General features: G+C 47.5%; 1 protein-coding gene across 3 annotated transcripts in view; it reads left to right on the top strand.

Annotated features, from left to right (window-relative positions):
* The window catches only part of rad54b (RAD54 homolog B), a 268,427-nt gene that overhangs the window by 2,948 nt on the left and 245,099 nt on the right, over positions 1-20,380 (top strand). The window contains exon 2 of one of the 3 annotated variants that reach the window (XM_072468033.1): positions 5,086-5,281. In XM_072468033.1, the coding sequence (XP_072324134.1) occupies positions 5,086-5,281 (196 nt within the window). Of the gene's footprint in view, positions 1-5,085; positions 5,282-20,380 lie in introns of those variants that run through there. The other 2 variants (XM_072468034.1, XM_072468037.1) reach the window with 2 other exon arrangements.

Here is a 20,380-nt window from a genome sequence, read left to right as displayed (position 1 = left end):
AGCATTTTTTGTTGTATAAAAGGTAAGAGAGAGGCAAGAAAGGACATTGGACACTGGAAAATGAGACTGGAGAAGTAGTAATGGGGAACAAAGCTATGCAGAGGAACTGAATAGATACAGCAATCTTCACAGTGGAAGATACCAGAACTTCAGGAGAGTCAGAGGGCAGAGAGGACTGTAGTGGCCATCACTAAGGAGAAGCTCTGAACGTGGATAAATCACCTGGACCGGGTGGACTACACCCCAGGGTTCTGAAGGTGATAGCTGAGGAGATTGTGGAGGCATTTATGGTGATCTTTCAGTAATCACTGGAGTCAGAGAGGGTCCCAAAGGCCTGGAAAGTGGCTCTATGTCATCAATGGGAAATGGGAAGCATGACATACTGATACAGAGTGGTAGGCTTTAGGTGTTTGTGAATCCCATATATTAAGTTCCTTCCCTCAATTACTTTGTCAGGGATGTGGAATCACTAGTTGCTCTGTTAACTTGACACATACCTGATCTCAAACCGGAGTTCTTTTTGACCCAGTGCATCAATTGCCGTACGTATATTTATTGGTCACTGGCCAGACCAGTATTTATTGCCCATCCCTAATTACCCTTGAGAAGGCGGTGGTGAGCTGCCTTCTTGACCTACTGCAGTCCATGTAGGGTGTAGGTACATCCTACAGAATGATGTTAGGAAGGGAGTTCCAAGATTTTGGCCCAACGAAAGAACAGTCAGGATTGTGTGTGGCTTGGAGGGGTACTTGCAGGTATTGCCGTGCCTCCACCCTTGTCCTTCCATATGGTAGACGTAGTGAGTTTGGAAGATGCTGACAAAGAAGCCTTTTTAAAAAATATATATATTTTATTGAAATTTTCCATTTTACAACTTAATAAGGGAATATACATTAAACGTTATTTAAATAATATATTAAACTAACAACAATGAAAAAAGAGATAAACAAAAAGCCAATATCAATAACTGGCGAAAAACACTGAATAATACTCTTTCTCCCCCCCCCCTGCTGCTGCTGTCCTTTCTGTTTTTTTTCCCCCTTATCGTTCCGCGAGATAGTCAAGGAACGGTTGCCACCGCGTGGTGAACCCCTGAGCCGATCCTCTTAACGCACATTTTATTCGCTCCAGTCTTATGAACCCTGCCATGTCGTTTATCCAGGCCTCCACGCCCGGGGGCTTCGCTTCTTTCCACGTAAGTAAAATCCTTCGCCGGGCTACTAGGGACGCAAAGGCCAAGGCGTCGGCCTCTTTCGCCCCTCCTCGATCTCTTCCCCCAGCTCCTCTTCCCATTTTCCCTTCAGCTCCTACAAAGAAGCCTTTTTAAAAATAAAATAAAACCAATTCATTTTTATTTTCCAATTAAGGAGGAATTTAGTGTGGCCAATCCATCTACCCTGCAAATCTTTGGGTTGTGGAGGTGAAACCCATGCAGTCACGGGGAGAATGTGAAAATTCCACATGGACAGTGACCCGGGGCCGGGATCGAACCTGGGTCCTCGACGCCGCAAGGAAACAGTGCTAACCACTGCACCACTGTGCCACCCACTGTCAAAGAAGCCTTGATGAGTTGTTGTAGTGCAATTTGTAGATGGTACACACCGGTGCCACTGTGTCAGTGGAGGAGGGAGTGAATATTTAAGGTGGTAGATGGGGTTTAAAAAATATATATTTGCAGGATGTCGGCGTTGCTGGTTAGGCCAGCATTTATTGCCCATCGCTAGTTGCTCTTCAGGTGGTGGTGAGTTGTCTTCTTGAACCTTGCAGTCCTTGAGGTGTAGGTAGATCCACTGCTGTCTAAGGAACCTTGGTGAGTTACTGCAGTGCATCTTGTAGATGGTACACATGGCTGCTCTGACCCCCCTCCTACACCCGTTCTGTTGCTGTCCTCTCTGTCTCCTCCTCACCCTCACTGCTGCCCTCACCCCTTCCTTCCTATGAGCTAGCTCCTTCACTCGTAGCGAGGCAGTGCAGTCCCGCGCAAAATTGTCCCTGCCATCACTTTTTCTCTGTGTTATCTTCGCCGCTTCCATGTTTACCTTTTGTCCAGTCCTTTTGCACGGATGAACTCGTCTGCCTCTGCTGTGGTGGTAAAATAATGTCCCTTATTCTGATATGTCACCTAGAGCTTGGCTGGGAATAACACCCAGAATTTAACATTGCTTTTGTATAGTACTGACTTCAAGTGGTTGAATTCAGCCCTGCAGTTTGCCAGATTCGCCCCCGTGTCCTGGTATACCCTTATCCTGTGTCCCTCCAAACTGCTTGCATTTGTCTGCCGAGCCCAATGCAGGATCTTCTCCCAATCCTGGTACCTGTACAGATTGGCTATTATCGCCCTTGGCTGCTCCCCGGCTTTCACTTTGATCGGAGTGACCTATGTGCCCTGTTGATCTCTGGTGGCTTGCGGAAGCTATCCCATCCAACCAAGTTGTCCAGCCTCTGGGCCATGTAGTCGATTGGGTCTCTGCCCTAAATTCCTTCTGGCAGGCCCACTCTTCGAATGTTTTTTCACCTGGATTGGTTCTCTTGGTCCTCGACCTTCCATTTCAGGTTCCCTCGGGTCTCCACCAACCTCTTTATCTCGGTTGCTCTGATCCATTGATGCCCGAGGGTGGCATGGTAGCACGGTGATTAGCACTGTTGCTTCACAGTGCGAGGGTCCAAGATGCGATTCCCGGCTTGGGTCACTGTCTGTGCGTAGTCTGCACGTTTTCCCCATGTCTGCTTGGGTTTCCTCCGGGTGCTCCAGTTTACTCCCACAAGTCCTGAAAGATGTGCTTGTTCGGTGATTTGGACATTCTGAATTCTCCCTTTGTGTACCCGAACAGGCGCCGGAGTGTGGCGACCAGGGGATTTTCACAGTTTAGTAATTGCACTATTATTGTAAGCCTACTTGTGACACTAATAAAGATTATTATTATTATTTTTGGATTGTTTTGCCCTGGGCCTACAGCTTCCTTCTCATCCCATCCAGCACCGTCTGCATGGCGGCCAGCGCCTCTGTCACCCTGACTGCTTTTGGATCTCTACCTTGATCTCTTTTATTGCGGTCAGTTCTTTAGTTAGCAACGTCTTTCATCCATCTCCTGGTGGGGGGCAGGGAGTGGGGGGGTGGGAGGAGGAGGAGAGAGGGAGCCCACTATCTGAGTCACAGGTCTCCCTCTCTCGGGGTGGCCAGGGAGACCGCTTTGTAGGTCCACCAACCCGCTCTCTCGATGCTCAGTCCTTTTCCGCCGTTTCTGGCTTCCTTGCGGCCTCTGAGCTACTGCTTCCTGGCAAACTTTTCTTCTTCCATATCTCCGTGGGCGAGGGGATGAATGAGTCCGATTTTTGCGGGCTAAATTTGGCCAATAGTGCCTATTTTGCTGTGTTCCGAACGAGAGCCACTTGGCACACTTAGAGTATTGTGTGCATTTTGGTCTCCTCTGACGAAGGATGTTCTTGCTCTTGAGGGAGTGCAGCGAAGGTTTACCAGATTGATTTCATGGATGGCGGGACTGTCATATGAGGAGACATTGACTAGGTTGGGATTGTTCTCACTGGAGTTCAGAAGAATGAGGGGGGATCTCATAGAGACTTATAAAATTCTAACGGGACTAGACCGGATAGATGCAGGGAAGATGTTACCAATGATGGATGTGTCTAGAACCAGGGGTCACAGCCTGAGGATTCAGGGTAAACCATTTCGGACAGAGATAAGGAGACACTTCTTCACACAAAGAGCGGTGAGCCTGTGGAATTCATTGCCACAGGAAGTAGTTGATGGTAAAACGTTGAACATATTCAAGAGGCGGCTGGATATAGCAATTGGGGAGAAAGGGATTAAAGGCTATGGGGAGAAAGCAGAATTAGTCTATTGAGTTGGATGATCTGCCATGATCGTGATGAATGGTGGAGCAGGCTCGAAGGGCCAAAAGGCCTCCTCCTGCTCCTATCTTCTATGTATCTATGATATGCGACTAATCAGCACATTTCCGTCAACGGAAGTAAATCAGCTGATTCTTGAGATGAAGGGATTTGTCCTCTGAGGAAAGTTTGAGCAGTTTCGGCCTATACTCACTGGCGTTTAGAAGAATGAGAGGTGATCTTAATAAAAGGTAAGATTCTGATGGGCTTGCCTGGGTGGATGCTGGGAGGAGGTGGGGGAATTTAGAACTAGGGGCACAGTTTAAAAAAAATAAGGGATCTCCCATTTAGGATGGGGATGACATTAGGTCATGGCAGAAGGTCATTAATCTTTGGAATTTGCCTGAGAGCAGTGGAGGCTGGGTCGTTGAATAGATTGCCATTAAAGGGGTTGTTGTCAGGCAGGAAAGTGGAGTTATGGCCACAATCAGATCAGATGATCTTTTTAAATGGCAAAGCAGGTCTGATGGCCAAAAGATTTACTCCTATTTCTTGTGTTTTTATGTAAGATCAATATTTATGCACCGTCTTTACTCTAACTCATTCTTTCTCGAGCTCTGTAATGTGAAAATCGATATTGGGCAGCACAGTAGCATAGTGGTTAGCACAATTGCTTCACAGCTCCAGGGTCCCAGGTTCGATTCCTGGCTTGGGTCACTGTCTGTGTGGAGTCTGCACGTTCTCCCTGTGTGTGCGTGGGTTTCCTCCGGGTGCTCCGGTTTCCTCCCACAGTCCAAAGATGTGCAGGTTAGGTGGATTGGCCGTGCTAAATTGCCCTTAGTGTCCAAAATTGCCCTTAGTGTTGGGTGGGGTTACTGGGTCATGGGGATAGGGTGGAGGTGTGAGCTTGGTAGGGTGCTCTTTCAAAGAGCCGGTGCAGACTCGATGGGCCAAATGGCCTCCTTCTGCACTGTAAAGTCTATGATAATCTATGATTTGCCTCCGTTTTCTTTATTCCACAATATTACAACCCATATTTTAGTTCAAGATGTATTGGTTAAGTAATATATATGTACAGCTGTGGTGGTGTCGTAGACTAGACCATTGGCCCTTCATCTGAACGTACCAATTTGTTTTCATGTTTCCCGTGTTAACTTTAATGGCAATCAATAAAAATAAGTTGGTTGTGTGAGGTGATTTCCATTTCTTTTTATTTTATTACCTTTTTTATTTTAGGCACCTCATGAAAGTGACGATAATCAGAGTTCTTTATCGCAATCCAAAGCATTGCTCGCAAAATGTGAACGAATCCAGACCTGCTCTTCTCACCAAACTACAGAAAATGTGAATGAAGGTGGTCACCTTGAGAGATCTGACCATTTGACCACCATACCTACTTCATCGGTGGGAGCACCAGGTACAACTCGGGCTGGTAATTACAACTTCATTTTGTTACACTCTGAAATGAAATTCTGGATTTCACGAATATTAGCTGTGTGACTTGCCATTTCCTAGTAAAGTACCTTCAGGCAGAGAGAGTTAAGACATGCAGTTGCAAAGAAAGGAGTCTTACTACTGACACTGAGTATCTTTCTGCTAAAACTATAACATTAATGCAATTGCAAATTAAATCTGGTGCTGATGGCCTGAGAAGAGTCTCGGTTACTTTGTTTTGGAATGAATTTGTTCTGTAGTTCTGGATTTAATCTGTGCAAGTTTAGCTTTGCACCAATTCTAAATTGGTAGTATGTGTTTGCCTTGAAAGTCTGATTTTTCTTTTGGCAGCAGTAGGACTTTTTTTTACATCACAATGGTTGATATGTGATATTACTGCATAGCTGTCATTAAAGTTTTCTCACCTGTATATCAGGAAAGTGTAAAGATTGGCTACAAAAATTTCACGGCATGAGAAAAAAGGTAAAATCTTGTATTTGTGTTGTGCTTTTTGTGTCCCTGTAACATTCCAAAACACTACACAGACAATAAAATACTTTCACTGTTGTGATGTAGAGAAATATGGCAGTCACTTTGGGCGCAGCCAAGAATTGCATTCAGATAAACGATCAGTATTTTTGTTTTGGGGGCGTGGGGGCAGTTTTGGGTTGAAAGATTAATTTTGATCAGCGTACATGGTGAACTCTTCAGTTTTTCTGAGCATAGAGCCATAAGTTCTTTTGTGTTAATCCAAGAGGAACCTCTCATCTGAAAGATGGCATCTCAGAATGTGCAGCTATATAATCAAGTGTCAACCTCGACTGCATGTTCCTCGAAGGTTGAGCCTGACCCCATGATATCCTCACTTAAGTTGTACCTCCTGAGTCAAGCCTAACACCTTAAAAGTTCTGGTTGCATCTTGTTAGACATGATGGCTTGGTGTTATGGGCCAGGGTTTAGAGAACCCCAAAGTGTATCATGGAGTTCACCTGACCCACAACATTTGGTATGGGGAGCACACGGCCCACTCTACAGGTGTGGTACAGCAGAAATGGAAAAGTATGTTTTAAAAGCAAAACAATGTTTATTCTATGGACTCAAGTTAACCTTTTTAAAACATACAGTGAACACCTTAGCAACCATTAATTCAAATACAACCCCCATAGAATACAACACTAAGTAAGCTGTCCTTTTAACATCCAGAAGACTTTTTAAAAAATCCTTTAAACAGAAGCATATCAGGTTTACATTCACTACTGAAAACATTTATAATTCTGAATTCACCAAATGATCAAGAGATAGTCTTTTAATTGCAGAGATCAACAGTACAGCTGCTCTGTCTGGCTTCAGCTCTCACACTGAAAGCGAAACTAAAACACACCCTGCAGCAAACAGCTTAAAACGAAAGTAAAAAGCTGACAGACAGCCCAGCTCCACCCCCTCTCTGACATCACTGCAGTAATAAACACCCATTTCTTAAAGGTACTCTCACTACAGATATTTATGTACACACCCATTTATAAACACCCATTTTTTAAAGGTACTCTCACATGACACTTGGCTTGTTTATTTAGAGTCCTAGAGATCCACAGCACAGGAAAGGCTCTTTGGCCTATCACGTCTGCGCCAAAAAAAACAACCACCTAACTATTCTAATCCCTTTTTACAGCACTTGGCCGATAGCCTTGTATGCCTTGGAATTGCAAGTGCACATATAAATACTTCCTAAATGTTATGAGGGACTCTGTCTCCACCACCCTTTCAGGCAGTGACTTCCAGACTCCCACCGCCATCTGGGTGCAAATCTTTTTCCTCACATCCCCTCTAAACCTTCTGCCTCTCATGATAAATCTATGCCCCCTGGTCATCCCTCCACCAAGGGAAAAGTTTCTCCATATCTACTCTATCCGTGCCCCTCATAGTTTTATACATCTCAATCATGTCCCCACCCCCCACCCTCAGTCTCCTCTGCTCCAAGGAAAACAACACCAGTCTATCCAATCTCTTTTAATAACTAAAACTCTCCAGCCCGGGTAACGTCCTGGTAAATCTCCTCTGCATCCTTTCAGATGCTATCACATCCCTTCTATAATGTGGATTCCACAACTGCACAGGATACTCTACCTGCGGGCTAACCAATGTTTCATACAGTTTCATCATAACCTCGCTGCTCTTAAACTCTATGATGTGGAGATGCAGGTGTTGGACTGGGATGAGCACAGTAAAAAGTCTTACAACACCAGGTTAAAGTCCAACAGGTTTGTTTCGATTCACTATAGAATCGAAACAAACCTGTTGGACTTTAACCTGATGTTGTAAGACTTCTTACTTAAACTCTCTGCCTCGGCAATAAAGGACTCTCTGCCTCGGCAATAAAGGCAAGTAAACCATATACCATCTCAACCACTGTATCCACCTGCTCTGCTACCTTTAATGGACTAGTGTACATGCACACCAAGGTCCTTCTGATCCTTGGTGCTTCCCAGGGTCCAGCCTTTCACCCTGTATTCCCTTACCTTGTTTGTCCTGCCCAAGTGCATCACCTCGCATTTATCCAGATTGAATTCCATTTGCCACTGATCAGCTCATCTGACCAGCCCGTCTATATCCTCCTGTAATCGAAGGCTATCCTCACTAATTACCATCCCACCAATTTTTGTATCATCCGTGAACTTACTGATTAACCCTCCAACATTCGTGTCTAAGTAATTCATATAAACCACAAGCAGCAATCGCTCCAACACCGACCCCTGCAAGACCCCACTGGACACCGTCTCCAGTCAGAAAAACATGCTTCGACCATTACCCTCTGTTTCCTGCCACTCTGCCAATTCCGGATTTAATTTGCCAAATATCCTTCGATTTTCTATGTATTATGTTCAGAGTCATAAAGTTATAACAGCATGGAAGGAGGCCATTCGGTCCATCAAATTTACTAGGTTTTTCTATGCTAAATAGACTATTGAAACAATGTATGTTCACCATAGCTCACAACTTCAGTGCTTTGCAATAATTTGGCAAATTACAGTTTTAAAAAAAAAAAGTTGATTTGGGAGCTGGTTGATCCTGTTCAAGGTGACACTGGGGATCCAAGTTCAAATGTTATTAATGAACCAGGCTGCAGCTTCAAGGTGCAACTTTATTATAGTTTTCTGATTAGAGAATTGTACGGCGCAGAAGGATTTGATCTTTCGAGTCTGCGCCAGTTCCTCTCTATCCTTTATTTCCCCAGACCCCTGCGCACTTTCTGTTTCAAGAAAATGTTTTATGATGTTTGAAAATATGTTAGAGATTGAACCATTGACCATGAGAAAACAAACCTGAGGTCCGAAAACCCCAAGTTAAAAAGGGAATATTGTTATCTCAGGATGGGAATAAATAAAGTAAAATCACATTCCAATATCTCTTTTTAAATCCCACATTTGATCACACTTCACGTAAAAATGAATACGGTCAGATTTTCTCACAGCACTTGTACCTCGTGCATAAGACAAATAAAATAGTTTTACTATGTAGACCCTTTCTCTTATAACCTGAAACCAACGGTCATGTAGAATACTAGGAAGTTAATAATGTAGGTATCACTAATATGCCATTAAGTTTAGGTTGAAAAAGAATATATATATTTTCAAAGAAAGGTAATAAACAGATGTAAGACACAGCAAATATCAGCAATGCAATAATACATATAAAATCAGTCCACAAGGATTAAAAATGACATTTTCATGAACCTTTCTTGTCCAGTGTGTTACTAGCCCATGGTTCCAAAGACCAATGATTTTTTTAAAATTTAGAATGTTTTTATTATGAGTTTTTCATTTTATACAATTCAAAAAAAATAAATCTGTACAAAACCAACCATTAAACATAACTTCCAATCTCCTTTTTTTTTGTATAGAATTTTTTAATGGTTTTTCATTATCATACATTAGCAAGGTGGTATAGTGACAATATATTACATTGTGATAAATCAATAATAATTTTTATTAGTATCACAAGAGGCTTACATTAACACTGCAATGAAATTACTGTGAAAAGCCCTAAGTCGCCACACTCCGGCGTCTGTTCTGATACACTGAGGGAGAATTCAGAATGTCCAATTCGCCTAACAAGCACGTCTTTCGGGACTTGTGGGTGGAAACTGGAGACTCCGGAGGAAACTCTCCACACGGTCCGATCGGTATACGTGCCTTCCCCCCCTCCTCCCCATTTTGTTGGTGCTTGTGGTCTCTTTGTGGGGCCCCCCATCCCCTTTGCTCTATTGGCTGTGGGCTTCGAATAGGCTCTTGAACAGGTTAGTGAATGGCCTCCACATCTTGTGGAAGCCCTCTTCCGATCCCCGGATGGCAAATTTAATTTTCCCCAGTTGGAGAAATTCTGACAGATTGGCCAGCTTTGGGTGGTGCTGCTGATCGGCAGCCGAGCAAAATTCTTTGGCGAGTGATTAGGGGGACAAAGGCTAGGGCATCGGCCCCTCTCCCCATAAAGAGTTTTGGCTGGTCTGATATCCCGAAGACTGCCACTTTGGGCAGGCTCCACCTTCATTCCCACAACCTTGGATATTGCCTCAAAAATCTGTCCAAAACCCGACCAATCTAGGCATGCCCAGAACATGTGGGTGTGGTTGGTTCTGTCTCCCTGGCACCGTTCACATTTGTCCTCCACCTCTGAGAAGAACCTGCTCATTCGGGTTTTTTGTTAGGTGTGCTCGGTATACCACTTTCAGCTACATTAGGCTTAGCTATGTGCATGTGGAGGTGGGTTTGACACTTTTTTCAGTGCTTCGCTCCAGAGTCTCCACCCTATTTCAATCCCTAGCTCTTCCTCCCATTTTTCTCTTGTCTTGTCCAGTGGGGAGTGTTGCTAAGTTTGGCTTAGTCTAATTGCTCTGTTTTAACACCTTTGCTCTTGAGTCGCCAGGTATCTTTATGATACCGCCACGTGGTTCAAGTCCGAGTAATGATCAATAATCTAATACACCGCTTAGTAAGATTTAAATCAAAGCACATTTATTATACACAGTAATCACTACTCGTGTACAAATTCTACGTCTACAGCTAACAGGCCAATACTTAAACTTTGAACTGGCCCACCAGGTCAGGGAAACGAATGGCCTTTTGTTCGGGTTCTGAGCCTGCGGGATTCGAAGTTGGTACAGATTGGTAGCTAGGAGAGCCTATCTCTTAGTGAGCGTTGAAGTAAGACTTACTGGATATCGGCGGCGGCTGAACCGGTCACTGTCAAGGGTTGGTTCGTGTTGCTGAGTGACCCGGTCAAGAAGAACGATTTGAACTTGGGCTTGATTCTTAGTCCCTAGGGGCTTCCCACCTTTCGGGGCGGACCCTGTACCTGGTCCCAAGTGATTGGACTTTGTCCCAATCACTTGGTTCGATTTTCTCCAATGCTGGAGCGGTTCCCTGATCGATGGGCGTTCTTGAGGTAGTCGTTCACCTCCTTTTGTGTAGGCTCCTGCTGGCGCCGAAGAGTCTGGTTTTGCTTTGTGTGTCTAAATGTTGCTTATTGTTTGCGGGGATTGCTCATTAGTATGCAGATGGCTGTTGTTTTGTTATGCTGATGGTTGCTGGTATCGATCTTGTCTGGCCTTTCCAGAGGTAAATACACAGTCAACCTGCAGCTGCTGGTTTTTGTCTTGTTGGTTGACTTTCCCATCAGCGTGAAGGATCACATAACAATGTTGCGTTCCATTCCCTGACCTTGGGGGGGTGGGGGGGGGGGGCACTTCCTTCATGGCCTCTGCACTGACCATAGCTATGCAAAAATGTTTTGTTTTTTTTAAAGAATATTTTATTGAAAATTTTTGGTCAACCAACACAGTACATTGTGCATCCTTTACACAACATTGTAACAATACAGATAATAATGACCTTTTTAAATTTAAACAAAAACAACAACAAATAAATAAATATTAAATAACAAAAAATAAAAACTAGCCCTAATTGGCAACTGCCTTGTCTCAGGCCACACCCTCCCCCCCCCCCCCCCCCCCCCCCATCCCCCCCCCCCCCAGTCCTGGGCCGCTGCTGCTGCCTTCTTTGTTCTCCCCTATCTATCTTTCCGCAAGATATTCGACGAACGGTTGCCACCGCCTAGTAAACCCTTGAGCCGACCCCCTTAGGACGAACTTAATCCGCTCTAACTTTATGAACCCCGCCATATCATTTATCCAGGTCTCCACCCCCGGGGGCTTGGCTTCTTTCCACATTAGCAATATTCTGCGCCGGGCTACTAGGGACGCAAAGGCCAAAACATCGGCCTCTTTCGCCTCCTGCACTCCCGGCTCTTGTGCAACCCCAAATATAGCCAACCCCCAGCTTGGTTCGACCCGGACTCCTACTACTTTCGAAAGCACCTTTGTCACCCCCATCCAAAACCCCTGTAGTGCCGGGCATGACCAAAACATATGGGTATGATTCGCTGGGCTTCTCGAGCACCTCTCACACCTATCCTCCACCCCAAAAAATTTACTGAGCCGTGTTCCAGTCATATGTGCCCTGTGTAATACCTTAAACTGAATCAGGCTTAGCCTGGCGCACGAGGACGACGAGTTTACCCTGCTTAGGGCATCTGCCACATCCCCTCCTCAATCTCCTCCCCTAGCTCTTCTTCCCATTTCCCTTTTAGTTCGTCCATCAGTCTCCCCTTCGTCTCTCATTTCCCTATATATATCCGACACCTTACCGTCCCCCACCCATTTCTTTGAGATGACTCTGTCCTGCACCTCTTGTGTCGGGAGCTGCGGGAATTCCCTCACCTGTTGCCTCGCAAAAGCCCTCAATTGCATGTACCTGAATGCATTCCCTTGGGGCAACCCATATTTCTCGGTCAGCGCTCCCAGACTCGCAAACTTCCCATCCACAAATAGATCTTTCAATTGCGTTATACCTGCTCTTTGCCACATTCCATATCCCCCATCCATTCCCCCCGGGGCAAACCTATGGTTGTTTCTTATCGGGGACCCCCCCAGTGCTCCGGTCTTTCCCCTATGCCGTCACCACTGTCCCCAAATCTTCAGTGTAGCTACCACCACCGGACTCGTGGTATAGTTCCTTGGTGAGAATGGCAATGGGGCTGTCACCATAGCCTGCAGGCTGGTCCCCCTACAGGACGCCCTCTCTAATCTCTTCCACGCCGCTCCTTCCTCCTCTCCCATCCACTTACTCACCATTGAAATATTAGCAGCCCAATAATACTCACTTAGGCTCGGTAGTGCCAGCCCCCCCCTATCCCTACTACGCTGTAAGAATCCCTTCCTCACTCTCGGAGTCTTCCCGGCCCAAACAAAACCCATGATACTCTTTTCTATCCTTTTGAAAAAAGCCTTCGTGATCACCACCGGGAGACACTGAAACACAAAGAGGAATCTCGGGAGGACCACCATCTTAACCGCCTGCACCCTCCCTGCCATTGACAATGCTACCATATCCCATCTCTTGAAATCTTCCTCCATCTGTTCCACCAACCGCGTCAAATTTAGCCTGTGCAATGTGCCCCAATTCTTAGCTATCTGGATCCCCAGGTAACGAAAGTCTCTTGTTACCTTCCTCAACGGTAGGTCTTCTATTTCTCTACTCTGCTCCCCTGGATGCACCACAAACAGCTCACTCTTCCCCATGTTCAATTTATACCCTGAAAAATCCCCAAACTCCCCAAGTATCCGCATTATTTCTGGCATCCCCTCTGCTGGATCCGCCACATATAGTAGCAGATCATCCGCATATAAAGATACCCGGTGTTCTTCTCCTCCCCTAAGTATTCCCCTCCATCCCTTGGAACCTCTCAGCGCTATCGCCAGGGGCTCAATCGCCAGTGCAAACAGTAATGGGGACAGAGGACATCCCTGCCTTGTCCCTCTATGGAGCCGAAAATATGCCGATCCCCGTCCATTCGTGACCACACTCGCCACTGGTGCCCTATACAACAGCTGCACCCATCTAACATACCCCTCTCCGAACCCAAATCTCCTCAACACCTCCCACAGATAATCCCACTCCACTCTATCAAATGCTTTCTCGGCATCCATCGCCACTACTATCTCCGTTTCACCCTCTGGTGGGGCCATCATCATTACCCCTAACAACCTCCGTATGTTCGTGTTCAGCTGTCTCCCCTTCACAAACCCAGTTTGGTCCTCATGAACCACCCCCGGGACACATTCCTCTATTCTCATTGCCATTACCTTGGCCAAGACCTTGGCATCTACATTGAGGAGGGAGATTGGTCTGTAGGACCCGCATTGTAGCGGATCCTTTTCCTTCTTTAAAAGAAGCGATATCGTTGCTTCTGACATAGTCGGGGGCAGTTGTCCCCTTTCCTTTGCCTCGTTAAAGGTCCTCGTCAGTAGCGGGGCGAGCAAGTCCAAATATTTTCTGTAAAATTCAACTGGGAATCCGTCCGGTCCCGGGGCCTTTCCCGTCTGCATGTTCCTAATTCCTTTCACCACTTCTTCTACTGTGATCTGTGCTCCCAATCCCATCCTTTCCTGCTCTTCCACCTTGGGAATTTCCAGCCGATCCAAAAACTCCATCATTCTCTCCCTCCCATCCGGGGGTTGAGCTTCATACAATTTTTTATAAAATGTCTTAAACACTTCATTCACTCTCTCCGCTCCCCGCTCCGTCTCTCCATCTTCGTCTCTCACCTTTTCCTCAATTGGTGTACCAGCAATCTGCTCGCCTTCTCTCCATATTCATACTGTACACCCTGCGCCTTCCTCCATTGTGCCTCTGCAGTGCCTGTGGTCAGCAAGTCAAATTCCACATGCAGCCTTTGCCGTTCCCTATACAGTCCCTCCTCCGGTGCTTCCGCATACTGTCTGTCCACCCTCAAAAGTTCTTGCAACAACCGCTCCCGTTCCTTACTCTCCTGCTTCCCTTTATGTGTCCTTATTGATATCAGCTCCCCCCTAACCACCGCCTTCAACGCCTCCCAGACCACTCCCACCTGAACCTCCCCATTGCCATTGAGTTCCAAGTACTTTTCAATCCTCTCATCCGCCATTTCATCCCCTCACCCTTAAGCACACCCCCTCATCCGCCATTAGTCCCATGTCCATTCTCCAGGGTGGACGCCCTCTTGTTTCCTCCCCTATCTCCAAGTCTACCCAGTGTGGGGCATGATCCGAAATGGCTATAGCCGTATATTCCGTTCCCCTCACCCTCGGGATCAATGCCCTACCCAACACAAAAAAGTCTATGCGTGAATAGACTTTATGGACATAGGAGAAAAACGAGAACTCCTTACTCCTAGGTCTACTGAATCTCCACGGGTCCACCCCTCCCATCTGCTCCATAAAATCCTTAAGCACCTTGGCTGCTGCCGGCCTCCTACCAGTCCTGGACTTCGACCTATCCAGCCTTGGTTCCAACACCGTGTTAAAGTCTCCCCCCATTATCAGCTTTCCGGTCTCTAGGTCTGGGATGCGTCCTAGCATTCGCCTCATAAAATTGGCATCGTCCCAATTCGGGGCATACACGTTTACCAACACCACCATCTCTCCCTGTAATTTGCCACTCACCATCACTTATCTGCCCCCGTTATCCGCCACTATAGTCTTTGCCTCGAACATTACCCGCTTCCCCACTAATATAGCCACCCCCCTGTTTTTCGCATCCAGCCCCGAATGGAACACCTGCCCTACCCATCCTTTGCGCAACCTAACCTGATCTATCAGTTTCAGGTGCGTTTCCTGTAACATGACCACATCTGCTTTAAGTTTCTTAAGGTGTGCGAATACTCGTGCCCTCTTTATCGGCCCGTTAAGCCCCCTCACGTTCCACGTGATCAGCGAGTTGGGGGGCTTCCCACCCCCCCCCCTTGCCGGTTAGCCATCATCTTTTTCCAGCTTCTCGCCCAGTTCCCACGCAGCTGTATTTCTCCCAGACGGTGCCCCCCCGCCCATCCTTTCCCGTACCCACTCCCCCCTTTCCCCAGCAGCAGCAACCCAGTAATCCCCCCCCCCCCCCCCCGCTAGACCCCCCGCTAGCGTAATTACTCCCCCCATGTTGCTCCCAGAAGTCAGCAAACTCTGGCTGACCTCGGCTTCCCCCCGTGATCACGGCTCGCCCCGTGCGGCGCCCCCTCCTTCCTGCTTCTCTATTCCCGCCATAATTATCATAGCGCGGGAACCAAGCCCGCGCCTCTCCCTCGGCCCCGCCTCCCATGGCCAACGCCCCATCTCCTCTCCCTCCCCACCTCCCCCCATCACCACCTGTGGGAGAAAGAAAAGTTACCATACCGCAGGATTAATCATACAATCCCTCTTCGCCCCCCCCACTCGTCCCACCACATTGTCCAAACGTTCATTTTCGTAGTCCAATCATTCCAATTTTTCTTCTACAATAAAAGTCCACGCTTCATCCGCCGTCTCAAAGTAGTGGTGCCTCCCTTGATATGTGACCCACAGTCTTGCCGGTTGCAGCATTCCAAACTTTATCTTTTTTTTGTGAAGTACCGCTTTGGCCCGATTAAAGCTCGCCCTCCTTCTCGCCACCTCTGCACTCCAATCTTGATAGACGCGGATCACCGCGTTCTCCCATTTACTACACCGAGTTTTCTTCGCCCATCTAAGGACCATTTCTCTATCCTTAAAACTGAGAAATCTCACCACTATTGCTCTGGGAGCTTCTCCTGTTCTCGATCCTCGCACCATAACTCGGTATGCTCCCTCCACCTCCAACGGACCCGTCGGGGCCTCCACTCCCATTAACGAGTGCAGCATCGTGCTCACATATGCCCCGACGTCCGCCCCCTCCACACCTTCAGGAAGGCCAAGAATCCTCAAGTTGTTCCTCCTTGCGTTATTTTCCAGTGCCTCCAACCTCTCCACAGATCGTTTCTGGTGTGCCTCCTGTATCTCCGACTTCACCACCAGGCCCTGTATATCGTTTTCATTCTCTGCTGCTTTCGCCTTCACGACCCGAAGCTCCTGCTCCTGGGTCTTTTGTTCCTCTTTCAGCCCTTCAATCGCCTGTAATATCGGGGCCAACAACTCTTTCTTCATTTCCTTTTTTATCTCCTCCACGCAGCGTTTCAAAAACTCTTGTTGTTCATGTGAAGGAAGTCCTCATGGCTCTTCTCTTTCCTTTTCTTCTCTTCTCTGGTCCTGGAACTTCTGTGGAAACGAGCATAGTGTCTGTAACTATCTTTGTTTGATATCTCGTACGATAGTGTGTCTGTCTTGTAGTGCCAATTAATCCCTTTATATTTGGTCATTATGTGTGACTCCCTCATTTTTTTTTTTCTTCAAAAATCGAATCTTTAGGGCAAGACACACTTCCCAATAATGAACCAGTGCGAGCCGGCTCGCAGACTGTGCAATGTACCATCCAAATGTTTCAGGATGTAAATAGCATGTGGTTGGCAACCTAAAGGTTACCTAAAACAAAACACAACTTCTTGAACGAAAAGTGCCAAAATGAGGTGCGTATGGGCCGCGACGGGTAAGAGTTGGATGGGTCCCCGGGTAGGACGGCTACCAATGCCGTGTCTCTCCTCCCCGAGCGTAATTGACCAGAGGGGGGGGGTTCCCAGGCAGGGCGGGTCCCAAGCTGTTTCTCCACTGCCTGAGCAACCGACAAGAACGGGCAAAAAATGTAGTCACCGTGGTGGGGCTGCCGTAGTGGTTCTACCTTCGAACCAGAAGGGCAGTTATGAACGGGCGTCTGGTTCCTTAACCATTCTCTGCAGACAAGCTAGTTCCGCTGAACTAGTGTCCGGCAATAGTGAGTCTCTCTGGGCAAGTCCTCAGAGGTTTCGGCTGAATAGGCGTGGGGCAGTGAGAAAAAATTCTCCTGTCAGACATACAACATTTAACAAACTTACAAACAACATAAAACATTCTGCAGGTTCCATCAGAAAGTACACCACTTCTCCCAAGCGGTTCCTTTTAAAACATCATCTGGACACCTCAGTTCTCGGTTGCGAACAGGGTCGCTAAGGGGTTCTCGGTTTGGGAGTCAGACCCAAGGTCGTCATCTTCTCCCGGGTGCCAAACTCTGGAGTGGATTAGGGCTGAAAGGGCTGCATGGTGTGAGTTGGGGTCGCTCTCGTCGTTGCGGACGAGTCGGAACGAGTTATCTCGGTGCCAGTAATTGGTGTCTAGCTGTGTGGGGACAAAATCGGGGTCGTCAGTGTGGTTCCGTGGTTGGTGGTGGGGTTTGTTTAGGAAAGTGATCATGGAGGGATGACTTGGATCGTAGTCAGAATCGCTGGGTGTGGGTCCTGTTGTATGGGGATAGTAGGTCAGTGCATTTCTAAACCTCTCATAGGGTGCTAGATATTTTCCTTTTATGTTTTCCCTGAGATTGCTGTCCTGCTTCTGGGCCTCTACCAGATCCTCGATCTTTGTCTGTGAGACCTGAACTGCACTCACTGGTGCGCTTTCGGGGGGGTGTCCAAAGATATCCATGCCTGGAACCTGCTTTGGCCAGTGCGTTGGCATTCACATTTCCAGGGGGGGAGGAACGATGGTGACTGCGGACTTTGATTATCCCAAAAGTCCTATTCTGGGCTCTCTGTAAAATATGACGGAGCAATGCGGGGGCTGAGGGGAGGGGTTTTCCGTCTGCGGAAACAAATCCTCTTACTTTCCACAGGGGCAGAAATTCCGTGAGGCTGTTGCAGACATAGAGGCTGTCCGAGTATATGTCTGCTGGGCTGGGGAAGGAATCTGGGTGCTCAACTATATATGCGATGGCCGCAAGCTCTGCTGCCTGCGCGCCTAAGTGGCCTGGAAGTTTTAACGATATTTCCTCAAGGGTGCGCCCCTGCGTGTCTTCGACATAGATACAGCAACCTGTTATGCGCTTCCCATCCAAGACTGTGGAAGATCCATCCACATAGATCTTTATGGGCTCACGTGTCCGTGTGCTGGGGGCTGTGGGTTGAACTACCTATCTTTCTGGGGGGTGGTTTAGCAATAAAGGGGCCTGTGTTGTGGTGTGGAGAGATAATTTTGCATTCATGGGGGGTTCCGGGGTACTGTAAGCTGTTGGCTAAAAAGGTGTGCGTCTTTGTCCTTTTAACAGTGATGTCCCGTCCCTGCAAGAGAAGGGTCCATCTCGCTGCTCTAATCTGGCTTACTGTACCGTCCTTGAGTCATCCGTCCAGTAAAAGTTTGGTGGGGGTGTGTTCGGTGAGAATTGTAATGGGGTTCAGTCCGGTAATGTATGAAAAATACTGGACTGCCCAAAATACTGCGAGCAGGTGCCTCTCACAGGCTGAAAATACCTGCTCCACAGCATCTAAAATTCTGGAGGTGTAAGCTACGGGCCTTAACTGGTTGTGCCATTCCTGGAGGAGCACGGCTGAGAGGGTGCGGTCTGTGGTTGCTACCTCTATGGCGTAAGGGGAAAGCGGGTCTGGAACTTTGTAGTGCGGGGGCTGCTATGTGCTTGTTTTAAAGAGTCCGCAGCATCCGTATGCTGCGGAGGCCACTCCCAGGGGGCTCCTTTAGGAGGTCTGAGAGGGGTGCTACCTTGCTGGCGAAACCGTCAATGTGGTTTCGGCAGTAGCCAACCAGTCCTAAAAACGACCGGAGGGCTGAAACGTTCTGGGGAAGGGGTAATTTAGCAATCGAGTCAATCCTTTTATGCTTGATCTCGTGTTTACCATGTGTGATAATTATTCCCAAATATATCACCTTATCTTCCAAAGTCTGGGCCTTTTTGGGGTTAACTTTACAACCAATTGAATGTAAGAGTTCCAGGAGTTCGGACAGAAGCTCAATGTGCTCTTCCTTGGTGTCTGTCTGCAGTAGTAAGTCGTCTATGTGCTGAACCAGACATTCGGGGCGAGAGAATTTGGCTAAACCCTTTGCCAGCTGTCGGTGGAAAATGGAGGGGAAGTTGTGGAAGCCTTGTGGCAGGCATGTCCACGTGTACTGCTGTGCTTTAAAGGTGAAGGCAAATTTGTACTGGCACGCCTTTGCCAATGGAATGGACCAGAATCCATTACTGACGTCCCAAACCGTAAAGAATCGTGAATTGAGTCCCTGCTTGAGCATGGTCTTGGGACTTGTTGCTACTGTGGGGGCTGCTGCGGGGGTGACTTTGTTGAGTTCCCGGTAATCGATGGTCAGTCGCCATGATCCATCGGGCTTTCTCACTGGCCAAATCGGGGCTACTGATCTAAGTACGCCCTTCTCTAATACGCTTTCTATTACCTTGGAGATTTCTCCCTCTGCCTCTTGGGGAAATCCGTACTGTTTTGGGGGTCTAGGGTCAGGTCCTGTTATTTGTACGGAGCCAGTCATCCGTCCACAGTCGTGCTTGTGGGTCGCGAATGTTGCCCTGTTCTTTTGCAGAACTGCCCTAACCTGCTTGTCCGTACTAAGTGTGGTCGGCTTGAACCAAAATTTGCCTACTGCGCTAATTTTGTTCGCATACTCTCCTATGTTGAGCGTTGCGTGGGCTCTTGCGGATTTCGCCATCTTCCAGACACACTGGTTGACTGGATCGAATGAAAGATTATGGGAATTCATGAAATCGATTCCCAGAATGTGTTCCGCTGTGTGGGGCAGGTCAACTAAAACTACGGGGTGCTTGGTGGTGATGGAACCGATTTGAATGGGTACAGGGGCTGTGATGTGTCCCTGCTCTGAGTGGCCTGTAAAGCCGCTGCGGGTGATGGTGGCTGTAGTGGGCCACGTGTCTTTTTGAAACTGGGTGGAGGAATTTATCGTGGTGCGGGACCCTCCTGTGTCCCAGAGAAATTCGATGGGCTGTCCCCGAATTTTTGCTGCAACTACCGGTCGTCCGGACCTATCCCAAAGGGTGTCGCAGACCCAACTGGGGGAGCCCGTACACTGTCAATCCATTCCGGTCAAGTCCGTCTCGGCTGGGCTGGTTTAGCACAGGATTAAATAGCTGGCATTCTAAAGCATACCAAGGCAGGCCAGCAGCGCGGGTTCAATTCCTGTTCCAGCCTCCCCGAACAGGTGCCGGAATGTGCCCACTAGGGCTTTTCACAGTAACTTCATTTGAAGCCTACCTGCGACAATAAGCAATTTTCATTTCATTTCATTACAGAGTGAGTTTAAAGATATTTGAGTAAACATATATTTTGGGGCAACATGGTA

This window comes from Scyliorhinus torazame, chromosome 11 (assembly GCF_047496885.1).
Source record: "Scyliorhinus torazame isolate Kashiwa2021f chromosome 11, sScyTor2.1, whole genome shotgun sequence".
In the NCBI taxonomy this organism is placed as follows: Eukaryota; Metazoa; Chordata; class Chondrichthyes; order Carcharhiniformes; family Scyliorhinidae; genus Scyliorhinus; species Scyliorhinus torazame.
This window is presented reverse-complemented; position numbering and strand designations above follow the sequence as displayed.